This window comes from Gobio gobio, assembly GCF_949357685.1.
Source record: "Gobio gobio genome assembly, chromosome: 1".
Taxonomy (NCBI): Eukaryota; Metazoa; Chordata; class Actinopteri; order Cypriniformes; family Gobionidae; genus Gobio; species Gobio gobio.
Genome location: NC_137097.1, coordinates 37,213,974 through 37,230,056, shown reverse-complemented (window position 1 = coordinate 37,230,056; position 16,083 = coordinate 37,213,974). Strand labels below are relative to the sequence as shown.

Genomic DNA, 16,083 nt, shown 5'->3' with positions numbered 1-16,083 from the left:
TAATATTGCATATCTACTATCTTTTTCAGAATCAGAATCAGAAAGAGCTTTATTGCCAAGTATGTTTGCACACACAAGGTTTTGATGACAGAAGAAGCTTACATACAGTACACAGAGACAACAACAGTACACAGATAGTAAAATAAAATAAAAAAACTACAGATATATGATTAAGATATGTTTATATACAGTACCGGTCAGTAGTTTGGAAACATTACTATTTTGTAATTTGTGAAATATTATTACAATTTAAAATAATGGTTTTCTATTTTAATATACTTTAAAATGTAATTTATTTCTAGGATGCAAAGCTGAATTTTCAGCATCATTACTCCAGTCTTCAGTGTCACATGATCCTTCAGAAATCATTCTAATATGAGGATTTGATACTCAAATATCAATGTGTGACACAGGTTCTTTAATGACTAAAAAGTTAAAAAGATCAAGATCAATAATCGTTTATTCAAACTAGAAATCTTTTCTAACAATATAAATCTTTATCTATATCACTTTTTATTAATGTAACACATCCTTGCTGAATACAAGAAAAGAAGAAAAAAAGGGGGAAAAATTGTGTATATTGTTACAAAAGATTTAGATTTTAAATACATGAAACTGTAAATACTGAAAAAAAGGTATCACTAGTTATAAAAAAAAATAAAGAGCAGCACAACTGTTTCATAAATGCTGTTCTCTTGAACTTTTATCAGAGAACCCTTAAAAAATCATCATGTTTGCACAAAAATATTAAGCAGCTGTTTTAAACATTGATAATAATAAGAATGTCTCTTGATGTCACAGGTGTATGCAGGCAAGAAGACGAAGGCAGAATAATAATATTCCAAACAACTAAGTTTACATAAGAATTCCGAAAGGCAGGCAGGCAGTGCAAACACACCAATACATAACGGTGACCAGACAAGGAGTGCAGGGGAAGGAACAACTTAAGTAGCAACACAAACAAGGATGATAATTAATACACAGCTGACACACACCAACTAATAATGACTGTAACTGTGGTGACAGGCCACATCCACACAAAGCCAGAGCTTTCCCTATCCAATCTTCTTTTCCCAGAGGGAAATCTCACGATAAAATAACAATAAATAAATGTGCTACTTACCAGATTGTGTTTTATTAATGCCTACACCTACCCTTACAATAATGCAAATACAGTAATGACGCAATATTGATATGCGCATGCCCAGTGCCCGTAGTTGTATCCCTTCTAGTCTTTACCGTGTGGGACATGGTGTGATGACATCACCGTTTCACAAAATATACGGATTGGCTGTACACACAAAAACGCAAGGGTTTCGGTTTCAGATTTATCCACTCTGGGACCCGGTTTCAAAAAATGCTGGTTTCAGGCTCCCAAAACGTCAGATCCGTCTTTTTTTTTTTACGCATACAGCTAAACGCGTCTCCGTGTGGACGGGGCCTGAAAGTCCATGAACAAAACTAAACAGAATGGTGACACTTGATCAGCAAATCTGCATATTAGAATGATTTCTGATTTACTTTATTTTTGATCAAACAAATGCCCGAATGAGACTTGTTTATGAGAAAAACTTTAGAACATTTATTAAAATTGCCTAGAATAAGCATCAGTCTGTTCATTGTGGGGGAAAAAAATGTATTCAGTTAAAAAATATGAACATGGTTAAAATATGGCTAGCTGTGGAACAAGCAATATTCAGTTAATTAAAATATAATGAGGTTGAATTAGATTTATTGATGATAAATATATGAAGCTGGTTATTATGCATTTAAAACACATTGAGTTCATTAGTATTACAGAATTACAGTATTACACAAAACTTCTGTTTCTTTTATATATGACTGACAAACATGCACCACATTAGGTTTATTAGTTTGTTTATGTTAAAACTGTGTAATCCAAATGGCTGGAAATTTTATATGCAATACAAATACAAATACATACAAAATATTTATGCCTCAATTTAAGTTTTAAGCATACAAGTGAATCATTCATACACTTTGTTGAATGTTCATATTTGGTATCTTATGACTGGACTTTGTGACTTATAGTCTTGTGTGCTGCTCTTCTTGTGTCAGATGGGATGACAGACCAGGGCAACAGACTGTCCTATATTCTTATCAACCCTTCCCCTGACACACGCCTGGAGCTCCATGATGTTGTGTGAGTATACGGTGACATCACAAGGTAGCCTTTTAAGGCAATGTTGGGGTGCTTCCAAAATTAATATAAATGATAACACTTTATTTTGATGGTCCACTTTAGACATTCTGTTGACTATAAGTTGCACCTACATGCCAACTAACTCTCATTAGAGTATTAGTTCAGTATTAGTAGATGTAGAATTAGGGTTAGTAGAATAATTGACAGGTTTCAGAGTTACTTATAATCAGTTGAATGTCTGTTGGGGAGCATCAAAACAAAGTGTTAGCAGATATTAAGCAGACAGTCTACTAATACTCTAGTAATAATATGAGAGTCGGTTGGCATGTAGGTGCAATGTTACTTATAATCAAAGGAATGTCTAAAGTGGACCATCAAAATAAAGTGTAACGGTTAAGTTTTATCATTTTTAAATATTAATGTTGGAATGGTAGATGCCACTAGTGTCGCAGACATACTTCACTTCTAATAAAAAAAAAACAAGTATATTACCCAATATTTGTGTGTGCTTTTTGTATTTGTATGCTTTATAGATTGTTGTATTCTGTTCAGGAAACACACACTTGTCTGTTTGTGCAACAAAGCTTAACTCAGCTCATTTGTGGTCATTCCTGCAGGTATCTGATCAGACCAGATCTTCTGTCACCAGTGCCTAACCAGGCCGGCGCTCGCAAGCCTAGCGCAGGGCCAGCAGAGGGACACAGATTTGACACACAGGACAGCACTCATCTATGAACACAATCACCACAGGCCACCAGCACGAGAATCACCTCCAGAGAAGATGGGTCATACTGATGTTTGTGCGTGTGTACAGTTGAGAGCGAGCGAGAGAGGAATACCTGTGCAGACGGGACTGTGAGCAGAATCTACACTGTAAAAAGTGATCTTGCTTTTAGTTGCCTTCACTCAACTTTCATGTCAACTAATGAAAATGTTGAGAAAACACAATTTTTTTTTTTAAGGTTTCATTGAATTAAACTACAAAAGGATGCATTTCACTTCAAAATCACATTTCATGCCAAAATGAAAAGAAAAATATATATACGTCGCATTAGTTTTAGGACCATTTTAGATGTTTTAAAAGACAATTAAACACATTTCCCATCCAAATTGGGACATTTAGCTTTTTTTCCTTGTAATTAGCATTCTCAATGATTATTTTCATTATATTCCAATTACATTTTACTATGTTGTAATAAAACAGTTGTGTAATACAACAGTTTTTATTTAAATCAGCATAAGCTACAGTGCAAGAAATACTACCATGATGCATTATACCGTTACGGTTCAGGCAAGGAAAGAGGAGCAGAGGATCTAAATTGCAGCTAGTGATGGAGGCTTTAAAACCTTAGCAAATCATTTGTTTCTAACCAGTGATTTGGAGCTTGTATAAAACTGGCAAAGTCACATGATTTCAGTAAACGCGGCTTTGTTACATCATAAAATTACAAAAATCTGCGTAACAGCTTCACACATTTAAAGACAATACAGGTCAAAGAGAAGAACCCAACCGAAGGCTTGAATGCATGGCTAAGGGGGCGTTTATGTGACACTACTTTCAACTAAAAATGGAAAACTTTTTATGCGTTTTATGCATCAGCAACTACTGTCTTGGCATGAATAACAAAGTGTTTAAGTCATTTTCACAGATTCTTGTGAACAAGGGATCGTTTTGACAACGTTGCCGTCTGATCATGAAAAAAACGCAAAATTTTACTGTTTTTAGTACATCGTTGTTGTGTAAAATTACCCTCAATGAGGAACCAAACAAGACTCAGGTGAACTTAATTAAAGAATGAGTAACAGCAATTGGAACAAAGGGAACAGGAACTAAACACAGGAAGGAAAAATGGGAACCAAAGGAAAACAACACCGAACATAACCGTTACATATACCATATAATATTGTATTATACTCTATACTTTAACATTTAATTAATATATTGTTTTTGTTTTAATGTAAGAATTGGGAAGAATGCACTTACCGTATTTACCAGAAAATAAATCTGTTACACTTTATTTTGACGGTCCACTTTGGACATTTTACTAGCTATAAGTAACTTGTTAACTAACTTTAGTAGATTAGTAGAATAAGTTGACATAGTTGCAAAGTTACTTATAGTCAGTAGAGTGTCTGTTCGGGGTGTCAGGGTTCCGTCACTTCGGAACAGAGCCGCCCACTCTCGCTACTAAGGAGGAAACGCCTTTGCTGGCTCCACCCAAGCACCTTGCCCCGCCGGCAAGTTCTGCATTTTCCGAGCTCGCTCGGGCCGGATCCTCCTTTATCTATGTATGTTGCTGTTATGTTTTGTCGTGCTGTGTAGCATGCTGCTTGTGTTTTTCTTCGGCTACATGCTTTCATGTTGTCATGTTTTGTGTGGACACTCAGTCGATGAGTGCTCTCATTGGCTGCGTGTTCGTGTCATGTTTTGTTTGTGTCATGCATCACTTGCCATGTCCTCGTTGTTTTTGTTATGTTCGGTGAGAGCACATGGCTTGTCATGTTTGTTTCTATGTGCCATGTGCCCCACCTGTCCTTCCTCGTTTCCTGCTTCGTTTGCTCTCACAAATCACATACTTCCTTACTATATAGTAGGCGAAAAACAGTAGGCCTATGTGATAAAAGAAGTATGTCTGAATTCACAGTACTCATAAGAGAATGCAAAAAGTACCAGGATGAACTAATACTTCCACTGAGATTCTGAAGTGTGCATACGATGGACACTTTACTATCACATGAGGCCATAGGGAAGGATTTGTGAAATGACATAACTGACACTGGTAGGTCACATGATAAGGGCAACATGGCGAATGTAGTACGTCCAGATTACATTCATACTATATAGAACATACTTTTTTAGCAGTTGTGAAGTAATTACTTACTCAAAATAAGTACCTACTCAAGAGAGTATGTGATTTCGGATGCAGCCATTGTATTTTCAGTCCTGTGTCAGTTTGTCGTCTTATGTACCATTCGTATCCTGCCATGCTTGTCCCTGTTACCGTTTCCAGTTCTGCCTTGTCCAGATGCCGGTCTTGTTTTCCCCGACGTGGTGGTTTTTGTTTTATTTTATTAATAATAAAAGACCATTGTCCTCTGCATCATTGAGTACTTCCCTTACCCAAAACCTGACAGGAGGAGCATCAAAATAAAGTGTGAGCAGATATTAAGTCTACTAATACTCGAATGAGATTTAGTTGACATGTAGATGCAAAATTACTTCTAGTTATTAGATTATAGAACATAGAAATAAATTGTTACCAATAAGTCGCACTGGGTCAAATTTCGCTTCGGTGTTTGTCATTTTATTATTGCATTCAAAAATAATATAGAATACTGGTACATAAAAGGTTTACAAACATTATAATCACTATAAAAATTTATTTTATACCCAAGATACAGTTTAGTCGCTTTGGAATATATCAGCACATTTCCGTTGATACAAAGTCACTTAAAAAAGTAGGATTCACCCCAAAAAATGTAAAGTTGACTTAATGAGCAACACTTCCCAGTTTACTAAATAATATAAACTGTACTGCAAAAGTTACAGTTCTCAGTATCTTTTAAGAAAATGCTTTTTAAGAAAAACTCTGCAGGACAGTGGCCCTCCAGGTGTAGGTTTGGACACCCCTGTCCAATGGCTTTGTTTCAGTGAGTATGGATCTTTAAATGACAGTATAGGTTGAATGTTTAAACTCATAAATAAAGTGATTTTTCAAGATAAAAATGCTTTAATGCATGAGTCATCCATAATTTCTAAAACATAGTTTTTTTCAACATGTTCCACACCAAAAGTCATGTTCCTGTAGGTCATTTGTGAGTTTGATTCCCAGGGAAGACACATACTGTTAAAATGTACACTTTAGATGCACAGTACCAAAATTAAAGATGAAAATGTAAATATACCACTAAGACTCAAGACAATGCAACTGAAAACAACTAAGTTTAAAAAAATGTTTTGACTCAAATATTTGTCTCCACTTTATAATTTGTCAATACAAGTAGAGTTTTAAAACCGAACGATATCTGTTGATACAGTAAATGCTTATTCAAAAAAATTCTCAGAATTAGTTCTCCAAAAAAAAAACTGGATTAACTTGATAACATTCTAAATCATATCAATGCAAATGGGTTCCAAACTTTTATACATTTAAGCAACTAATCACTTTTTGCAGTGTAAACTAATCCTTATTTTCTTACAAATGGACTTTCCAACGCATGGACCTTAAAAAAAATAATTTACTATTGAATTTTTTTTTTTTTGGATGCGAGACAGCCGAGGCCACGTAAGTGCATTTAATGATGTAACTTGTATTAGTCTCTGTGCATGTGTGTTAAATAGCCAACACTGCCAATCTTGACTTGGACTGCCAAAGGAACACGTTGCCAAATGTATGTGGAAGGGTTTTGTTCTCTGTTGCTCATGTGCATTCAGTGTCTGTCAGCCGCTCTGCGAATTCCGGGACGGTTAGTCGGGCTGTATCAGAATGGCGGCGCTCGTACATTTCGTTAACGGTTTCTAACATTCTAATTTCTCAAACTCTCTCTGGACTTGCATATTGCTTTACAAGCAGCAAGACAGCCAAAATGGAGCTTATTAAATTGCCCCTGGACCAAATGAATGATCTGCAGTCGTTCTCATTCTTTTACCACGACATCTGTTTGTTTGTTTTTTCTCTCAGAGGAAGCTTTGGGAACAAGTCTTCAGTGACATTTTGAAGTCATCGTCTTTGAACAAAATTTGATTCTTTCTGTAAAATGGCTAAAGTCGGTTTGATGTTTGCATTAATAAGGTCATCTGTTCAACTATGGGTTTGTGAGTTTATGAGTTTTTCCCCTTCTACTGAGATGTTTGCCTTTGCCAAGGCTGTTTTTGTCATTTGTCAGTTTAATATCCTGTTGTTGGCATGCATGCTAAAGATCATGCATGTATAGACCAGGGATTTGTTCGTCCTGCCATAAAGTACAGGAGTGAGCGAGAATGTACCGTCCCGCTGCTCTGTGTTGATAATGCACTATTGCCTTGATTCAGTGCCATTCAAACACTCGAGCATAATAAAATCAGCCAAACTAATGACTTGTCTCTCATGATTCTGTGTGCAACTTCACCGAAGGGTTACCAAATACTCCAGGCAAATATCTCACCCACACCATTTTTTGAATGTAAATATGCAGCCTACATATTACTAAGGATATTTTTGGAGTTCACCAGCTTACACGCTGCTCCATTTAACTGATGTGCCCTCATATTTTGGTAAACGGAGAGAGTGACTCATGATAACCGCAAACAGCACTCCAATGCATATTACATTATTCTCACATATTTACCTTTTTGTTGGTGGAGGTGAATTACATTGTTTTATCTAAATGGTCTGATGTGTTGCAGTCACAGATCCACATGTGAAAAGATTGCCTCATCCTTCCCTCGGCTCATTTTAACACGAAACTTATTTTTAAAAGAAATGAAAAGTGAGTGTTTATTGGAGTGGTCCAAAACCCTAGGAATTTTTGTCGAAAATGTGTAAGGGAAGTGTCAACAGTGTAATTATAAATGTAACTACAGAAATTATTTACAGATGTAATTACATGCAGGTAATTTTTGTACTTTGTAAGTACAATGTAAAAACATGTATGTACACGATAAGTGCATTGTATCAAATTATTAATTTAAATGTTAGTACATAGTAGTTAATGCCACCTAATATAAAGTGGGTCAAAAAAAAGTATAATTTTCGAGCTTCGAGGGATTTTACGTAGCCTACCACTTTGTGGCTGAGTTGCTGTTGTTCCCAATTGCTTCCACTTTGTTGTAATACCACAGTTGACCGTGGAATATTTAGTAGTGAGGACATTTCACGAATGGACTTATTGCACAGGTGGCAAACATTACCACACTTGAATTCACTGAGCTCCTGAGCCGTAACCATGTCTTGAACATTGGGGGGGAACCAATTTTTATTTTATTTTTGTAAAGCATAAAGAAACAGAACAGTGTACAAAAATCTAGGTCTAATTCTAGTTGGGAAATAATCATTTTGGGACTATTTGCAAATATTATTTGCATTCATTTGCATCAAATATATCGTTAGCCTCCAGATTCTTCCCGTTAGTGAATAAATACATAAATCCGCTGATAAGAGTCCAATTACTTAGTGGTCTAGTGGTAGATTTTTTTGTAAACCATGTCGAAGGTTACATGTTCTAATCAGCCCTTCATTAAAAATTGTATATTAAGAGCATGGACACGTTTGTGTGCATTTTGTTTTGTGATTTCACCGGAAAGAATAGAGTCCCTGCAATGGCATTAAGCGATAGATTGAATTGCTTGTCTGTGTGAAGACTGTGAACGAGCCAAAAGAGAACGTAAACCCCGCCTACTTTGATTTGATTGGGCATGTCAATCATTTTGACATTGAGAAGCGCCGTTAGACCTAAGGTAGACCAGACTAAAAATGTAACTTTTAAACCTTTTTGTCATCCTAACATACAGAACGCTGCGTAATGAAGTGCAATTTGGCCATTTCTAATTATGGGATAATTAGATATATAATAATATCTAATTATTATATCTAATTATTGTCCCCCTCAATGTCTATGGTGGTTACGACCCTGATATATATGGAGACTTCCAATGTAAAAGCCTCTAAAAGCCACTTCGGTCAAAAATGAGATAACGATACTGAGTGAATGCTCTCCGCACATAGTATAGGTTCATAAAATACTTTCACTTCAAACCCACTAAATCCCAGCCTCAGCCCATACAGAAGTACTGGTACTTTGGTACAAACCATAGACCGTAAAAAAATAGTAGAAACCTATAGAAGCCTGACAAAAATGCTTATTTTAAAGAAAAACATATAGTCACCGGCCACTTTATTAGACCTGTTCATCTGCTCTTTAACGTTAAAAAATGTGCTGTTTAAACAGTTGTGCAGATGTTTTTATAAATGTTCCAGGCAACAACGTTTTCTTTTCTTGCAGAGACTGCACCTTTATTTGAATAAGCAACCACTACACCCAGGTTTATTATCATTGCATTAACAAGTCATTGTTAGTATTTGAGTTGAACTGAAGTAATCTTGGCTTGGTTTTTTTGTTGATGTTTTTTTTTTTTATTCACTCTGTGTCTGTTCATAACATAATGTTTTTAGTTTCCTCTTAACTTCAATAACATACAGTATGACACAGCATAATAAATCAGTGCAAAATGGGCGTGGAGTTCACATAAAAAGCACAGGTAGGGGCAGATTGGGTGACAGAAGCAGCCTGATAACTTTAAGAACATGGCAGCAGTGAAAGCATGCAAAATCCTGATCACAGGAGCCAACCGGGGCTTGGGCTTAGAAATTGTTAAGCAACTCTCTGAGGATTCGTGTCAAAAACGGCATATTTATGCTACTTGCCGTGACCCAGATGGGCCAAAGTCTGAGGTGAGGTTTAAATAGCTAAAACAAATAGAAAATACGAGGAGAAATCGTAATTTACCTTGTTTAATTTTGCATATTATCTTTCTTAAGGCATTGAGAGAACTGGTGAAAAAGCATCCAAGTGTGATCACTATCATTCGTCTTGGTAAATGTGCATGTGTCATTTTTGGTGCATTTCACATTTTCACTGGAAATGCTTGTTGAGATTTACCATTTCATTGCTTAATACTTTAGCACTTCTATTTGTTCTGTCACTATTAGATGCTGATGATCCATGCAGTATCAAAGAGTCTGCCAAGAAAGTGGGTTCTCTCGTGGGAGAGAACGGTTTGAACCTGCTAGTGAATAATGCTGGAATTGTGGCAAATGGCACTATACAGACCAGCAGTGTTGAGGACATGAAAAACACCTTCAACACCAACGTGATCGGACCCTTACTAATCATTAGGGTAATGTACGAAGCATCATTAAGATTGAAACAATTTCTCTAATGAAAGTCATGAAATTATGAAATGGGTTGGTGCAATAGCCTTTGGCTAAACGTATAGGCTGGGACATATAGGGAAAGTATGCATCTAGTCACTAGATGTGCCAGAGTTTGTAAGTTTCATGGCATTGTACCAAAATAAACAGTTGAAACAAGCCTTAGCTGGTCTTTCAGCCTGATCAGACCAGCTAGTCCCAAAGAAACTGCTGCACCATTATTTAAGTGAGCTACCACTGTGTTGCTCAGTGGTTTATTGCAATTGCTGCAGATCACTAACTAATTGATGCATAGGGGTCTGTATCTAGTCATGGATCACGACGTTGCCCTGTCAATCAGTCAACTACTGTACTTTTCTAGACTAGTTTTACTATAGTAAAAAATATTTTGTCAGAATACAATATACAACATACTTCATGCTGATAAACATGTCAAACGAACTTAATGCAGTGATATGTAATTCTTTTTCTTGTATGAAGGAGTACCTACCGATTCTAAAAACAGCAGCCAAATTCAGCGGGACACCAGGCATGTCCTGTAATAAAGCAGCTGTTATCAACATCTCCACTGTTGCGGGATCCATGACCAGAATGCCTTCTATATACAACCAATTCCCAACTTTGCCATATGCAGTGAGCAAGGTACACTTTAGGCACTAGATTAAATTCATTCCCCGTTAAGAATTGATGGCATGAGCTGATATATAACTCCTAAAAGGCAGGATTTAACATGCTGAGTGTTTTGGCTGCTGAGGAGTTAAAGACGGATGAGATCCTCTGCATGGCCCTTCATCCAGGTTGGGTGAAGACTGATCTGGGTGGAGAAGAGGTGAGTGTAGATTATTTAAGTCCATGTTTAATGTTACTTTCAATTACAAACATTTTCATTTTAAAAATCTACTATAGCCTTTAAACTAGTTGTTCTTTCTTCGCTGAGTGATCACACAAATATATTGCATCACAATGTGGTTATGCTGTAATTGCAGCTTGAAGCTATATTTATTTTTAGTATTGCATGTTATGAGCTTTATGCATGTTTGTTTTTCAACAGGCGGCACTTGAACCAAAAGACAGTGTGGAGGGGATGCTGCGCGTCATTGGCAGCCTTACTGAGAAGCAGCACGGTGGATTCATGGACTACACTGGAGAAACGGTGACCTGGTAAATCCGAAGAACACAATCTTTCCATATGAGAGGTCATGAAAAGGCTGATCCAGGTCCAAACTTCCCAATTTTGTCTGTTTTATTCTAAAAGGACACACCTAATCATTAGCACTTACTTTCAGTACACAAAAGTGATAGTACATAAAAGTACACAAAAAGACAGACACATGACAATTTTATATCATGTAGTATTTTAAATAATAAAATACTCTGATCAATAAAGCAGTACTGTGTCTTTTTTATGTATATGCTGTAATGACTGCTTATCAATCAATTACATGCACAATTGAATCAGGGAGAGAAGTTAATACAAATATAGTCTCTGTAGTACAGCAAGTATACCAGTATGACAAGTATAACAGGTAAAACTTACAGCGTAGAATCAGCTAAGAAATCAGTTACCGGAGTCAACCATCATAGAGCTTAGCACTCAAAAAAACGAGAAACGAGAACAAATGAAAAACGAGAAAGCATTCTTGAACTTGTTCATACATCATCAATATGTGCAAGACATGGTCCGATACAATGCAAGATTCTTCATAGATTGTATTATACTAATGTCAAACTTGCTAAAATATACCCCTCTTTCATTCCAGAGGGGTGGGTTGTCTACATATTTTCTTTTAATAACTGCTTTAATTTATGTCATTTGTTTAAGTATTGTATGTTAATATTAACATTGGATTTTGTTAAGAGATTGGTTGTATGGAGCTGTTTGAGGGAGATTGGGGTAATAATGTGGGATGTTAATTTATGATTTGTTGTTCCCTGCTAAAAAAATCAATTAATAAATCAATTATAAATTGTGCATAACAACATATTAATATTATACACCACATAAAGAAGCTATAGTTAATTAAATACATTCCAAAACCACATACACCGTTCTTTAGTCTCTTTCTCTGGTGATTCTAGGGTCATTTGTGATCCTTTTAGCCTACAGTTTTGGTGATTTAGTTTTTTCCCCACTGAAGTAGAACATACTTGCATGTGTATTGCCTATAGTATCCCCCCAGGGACCTTAAGACAGGTCCAGAGTGGACTGACTTTTCTTAAAAAGGACTTTGCTTCAATCCAGCTGCAGTACAGGCGTTGTGGATATTTACCCTCTGCTCTCACTCCTGACACAGCCTATCTGAATTGATATTAAATATTACAGCTTTTTGGAAAGCATTCAAGTAGTTATATTCCTCATATAATCCTGGCATTGTGTGTATGTGTTATGGGGTGTGGAGTCAACTCTGCTCCATATAAACGGCTCGATTGAGAGGCAGGTTGAGAGAACCAGACTGATTATGGCGGCACTAAAGGCGTGTAGTGCGCTCGTAACCGGTGCCAACCGAGGCTTGGGTCTAGAAATGGTCGAGCAACTCCTGGAGGCCCGTTGCTCAAAAGTTGTTGCTGGATGTCTTGACCCAGATGGGACAAATTCTGAGGTGAGTATTCAAAAGCTTAGGACAGAAGACAGCTAAAGAAATCTGTATTCATCAATAATTTCTTTCTAATTCAGGCACTGAGAGAACTGGCCAAAAATCATCCAGGTGCAGTGACCCTTGAGCACCTTGGTAAATGTGCATTCATGTTTTAAAATGGAAGTAGTTTTTTTGAGATTTGAAATAACATATAACTTTATGACTGCAATTTTTCTGCAATGATTGCTTCTAGATGTTGCTGATCCATGCAGTATCAAAGCATCTGCTGAGAAAGTGGGTTCTCTACTGGACAAGAATGGTTTGAACCTGATCATAAATAATGCTGCAGTGTTGCCTTCAAAATCCATGCTGACCGCCACTGTTGAGGACATGGTCCACACGTTCAACACCAATGTAATAGGACCATTATTTGTCATTAGGGTAATGGAAAGTGTTTTTGAGAACAAGACTAATCTAAAACGAGACTTGATTTCTTGCAATATCTAAAACACTTGGTTGTGAATGTCTTGAACCAGGAGTACCTTCCGTATCTGCGTGCAGCAGCTAAAGCCAGTGGCAAACCAGGGATGTCATGGGATAAAGCAGCTGTGATCAACATCTCCACAGATGCAGCACATGAGCATCGTTCCATCACTGCAAGGGCCGTTCCCGTTCTTCCCATACAGTATCAGGAGAGGTACACAGACGAGCAGCAAAAATCTGATTGTTTGAAGAACACATTAGAATTAGGTTCATTGTGAACAAAATCACTGTCTGCATCTGTTTTCCTTTCAGGCAGGTCTAAATATATTGACTGTGTATACTGCAATGGAATTAAAGGCAGATGAGATCCTCTGCATTTCCATTCACCCTGGATGGGTTAGGACGGACATGGGGGGAGATGAGGTAAATCTAGATTCAGTAATAAAGCAGACTGACTGGTTTCCTTTAAAACCATACATTCCCCCTTTTTATCTATTCCTCTGACTTTAACCCTTGTGCATCCCTATGGACATTTTGGGGTTTTTCAGTTTTTTTTTTTTATAACTTTGCCTGTGGTAATGCTAACTGCCTAAAATGTGCTACAGGTGTTAATTTTTTATTGTAATTTTACTATTTCACCCCCATTTCCTTTAAATTTTGCAATAGGTACACACAATACTTACTCTCAGCCCCTTTTGGTCAAAAATGTCCCCATTGAAACCCAATTGCAATTTGTAATCCCATTGCCATTTAACTATAAAATGATGCAATCTTTGTTAATAGGCTTTTATTCTGTTGGCAAGGCTTCAAAATGTATATTTTTACTATTTTTTACCATGGTGCCATTTTTTCAGGTTTGGCGTATAAAGCAAATACTCACATTAGTCCTGTTTTCTGTTTATGCATATTATAAAGCCAATTTGATAAATTATGCAGCTGTAACTGTGTGGGTGTGTAAGTATGGATGTCAGAGTGTGGTGTGTATGTATGTAATAAAAAAATTGTGTGTGGGTGTGCATATGTGTGCTTGAAATATTTGAGAGAGAAAAACTCAACAGCAAATAACAAATCCAACCACTGTGTGCACTAGTGGAGTTTAGCTGGGAAAAGTTGTCACTGCGCCCAAACAAAATCTTACTGAGAGCTCATTTTTTGTAGCCTAGAAATCTAGACACACCCTAGCGGCAGCAAATATAATTTGCAGCCAGGGTCGTCTAGCAACTCTCCGTTGGCTTGCGAGCTAGAAAAACCAAACTCTGGTCAGGCCAATCACATCGAGTATAGAGTCGGTGGGCGGGCTTAACATAATGACGGCACGACACGGCAGAGTTGCGGCGGTTCCGTGTGCTACTTGAAAACAAAGAAGCTGGCGAACAGCGGTCTTTCGAATCGGCTTTGGTCCGACTCTGGAAGACGTGGAGTTAAGCTTTTCTTTAGAAAAGAACAAAGAATGGCACTGAAGTCATTCTTAAGAAAGGAAGATGTGTTTGTTTTGCCAACCAGATACAGCGAAAGTTTAATCTATCAACTAGCTCTGCTTCACCTTCTTCGTTGCTCTGGTTGGTTGTAGCGCTATCCTATTGAGTGCAGAGGGAATTTGAAAGACAACCGTTTATCCCGCCCATCGGATTGAGCCCTGCCAATGGTGAGTTCCCAGACCTTGATGTGGGTCTGGCTTGTCAGGCTAAATTTTTTGAGATATCAACCTCAAATTCGGAACACAGCTTTTTTAGATTTATGGCTTTGATTTTATAGCAGTTTTAGAGTTCAACACGTTTCATAAAATATATATTTTTTTATAAAATATTACTCATAAATGATTTTCGTAAACTCTATAACTTTTTTTTGGTTTCACTTTTTAAACTTTTTTACTTGACTTGAACAATAATCTGCCACGGGTCTTCTTTAAAATGAGACCAAACTTAAGTCTGTGCTCCCAATATTCATTTTTTATGACAGTTTTTCGACATGGACATTTTTGTCCTCTATGGACCTATGTGTAACTTTTTTTAATTCAAACCCTAGGAGTCAGGTATTATTAATACATTATTGATACAATCGCGCTCGGGCATGGTACAAGGCAACCGTGCCTAGTGTGAGTACACCCTAATTTAACTGCATGTTATCCCTTTTTTGTCCACCAGACACATATCAAAGCCAGACAAAGTGTGGAGGGGATGCTGCGTGTCATTGGCAGCCTTACTGAGAAGCAGCATGTTGGATTCATGGACCACACTGGGAAAACATTGCCCTGGTAAAACAGAGGAACAAAATCTCTCCAATCAGAAAAGGCTGATCCAGATGCCATATTTTCAAATGATAAACACTTAAAAATACACATGGCAACTTCATGTGAATCTAAAAGTTTGACTTCAATTTAGGAGCAAACCTTTAATGATGGACAGCAAGGCAAATCTGTTTATCTATGCCACATGATCGAGCGAACTCGTGAAATATGTAAATGTCAACATCAATAAAGTATCCAAATGTAAGTTGGTAAATGTAAACTGCCGACTCCACAGTCAAAAGTCTGGACACAGTTTGTGATGAGCTTATAAACCATTTGATATTAATTCTCAAATGCTCAAATAAGTTTTGCAGGCCAATCAAAGATTTATGGAAAATGTAAACTGCCTACGTCTGATTTCAATACTTGAACTCTTTCAATACTTTTAAAAATGTGTTCTAGGCTGTATCTCATGAAGTTGGCTGAGAAAATCTGTCTATCATTACTGAAACTGTGTATTATTATGGGACGAGTTAGAGGTATTGTGAGTATACCGTGCATTAAATTATTACTGAGGTTACATTTATTGAGTGCTGCAAGCATCCCTATCAATTCATTCATTAACCATTTACACTCAGACTCTTGGTGATTCTATCGGACATACACGAGAGACTGTTCATTCATTTTCATGCCGAGGATTTTTCATGTGTAGGTCGCCATGTC

At 37.0% G+C, this 16,083-nt stretch overlaps 2 protein-coding genes and 1 pseudogene across 3 annotated transcripts in view; all 3 read left to right on the top strand.

Moving 5' to 3' along the window:
- The window catches only part of kcnt2b (potassium sodium-activated channel subfamily T member 2b), a gene marked incomplete at both ends in the record, with an annotated part of 163,983 nt that extends 161,084 nt beyond the window's left edge, over positions 1-2,899 (top strand). Inside the window, 2 exons of the mRNA XM_079828018.1 lie at positions 2,080-2,164; positions 2,782-2,899. Coding sequence (XP_079684144.1) covers positions 2,080-2,164; positions 2,782-2,899 — 203 coding nt within the window. The remainder of the gene's footprint in view (positions 1-2,079; positions 2,165-2,781) is intronic.
- A 6,522-nt stretch (positions 2,900-9,421) lies between these two features.
- Positions 9,422-12,115, top strand: LOC307138299 (C-signal-like). Its single transcript, XM_079836532.1, has 6 exons — positions 9,422-9,594; positions 9,682-9,736; positions 9,853-10,040; positions 10,555-10,716; positions 10,793-10,903; positions 11,126-12,115. Exons 1-6 carry the CDS (start codon positions 9,448-9,450, stop codon positions 11,237-11,239), a joined length of 777 nt encoding a protein of 258 aa, XP_079692658.1. The 5' UTR covers positions 9,422-9,447; the 3' UTR covers positions 11,240-12,115.
- A 418-nt stretch (positions 12,116-12,533) lies between these two features.
- LOC307138310 (C-signal-like) lies at positions 12,534-15,657 on the top strand (annotated as a pseudogene). Its single transcript has 6 exons — positions 12,534-12,674; positions 12,749-12,803; positions 12,904-13,091; positions 13,187-13,347; positions 13,450-13,556; positions 15,278-15,657. The product of its transcript is annotated as a C-signal-like (transcript).
- The last annotated feature ends 426 nt before the right edge of the window (positions 15,658-16,083 follow it).

What these genes read in the sequence shown, in the direction of transcription:
- LOC307138299 (XM_079836532.1), top strand. Translation starts at nt 9,448, where the DNA reads ATGGCAGCAGTGAAAGCATGCAAAATCCTGATCACAGGAGCCAACCGG. An exon ending in GACCCTTACTAATCATTAGG is followed by an intron (nt 10,041 to 10,554) that starts GTAATGTACGAA and finishes TCTTGTATGAAG; the next exon opens with GAGTACCTACCGATTCTAAA. An exon ending in TGCCATATGCAGTGAGCAAG is followed by an intron (nt 10,717 to 10,792) that starts GTACACTTTAGG and finishes AACTCCTAAAAG; the next exon opens with GCAGGATTTAACATGCTGAG.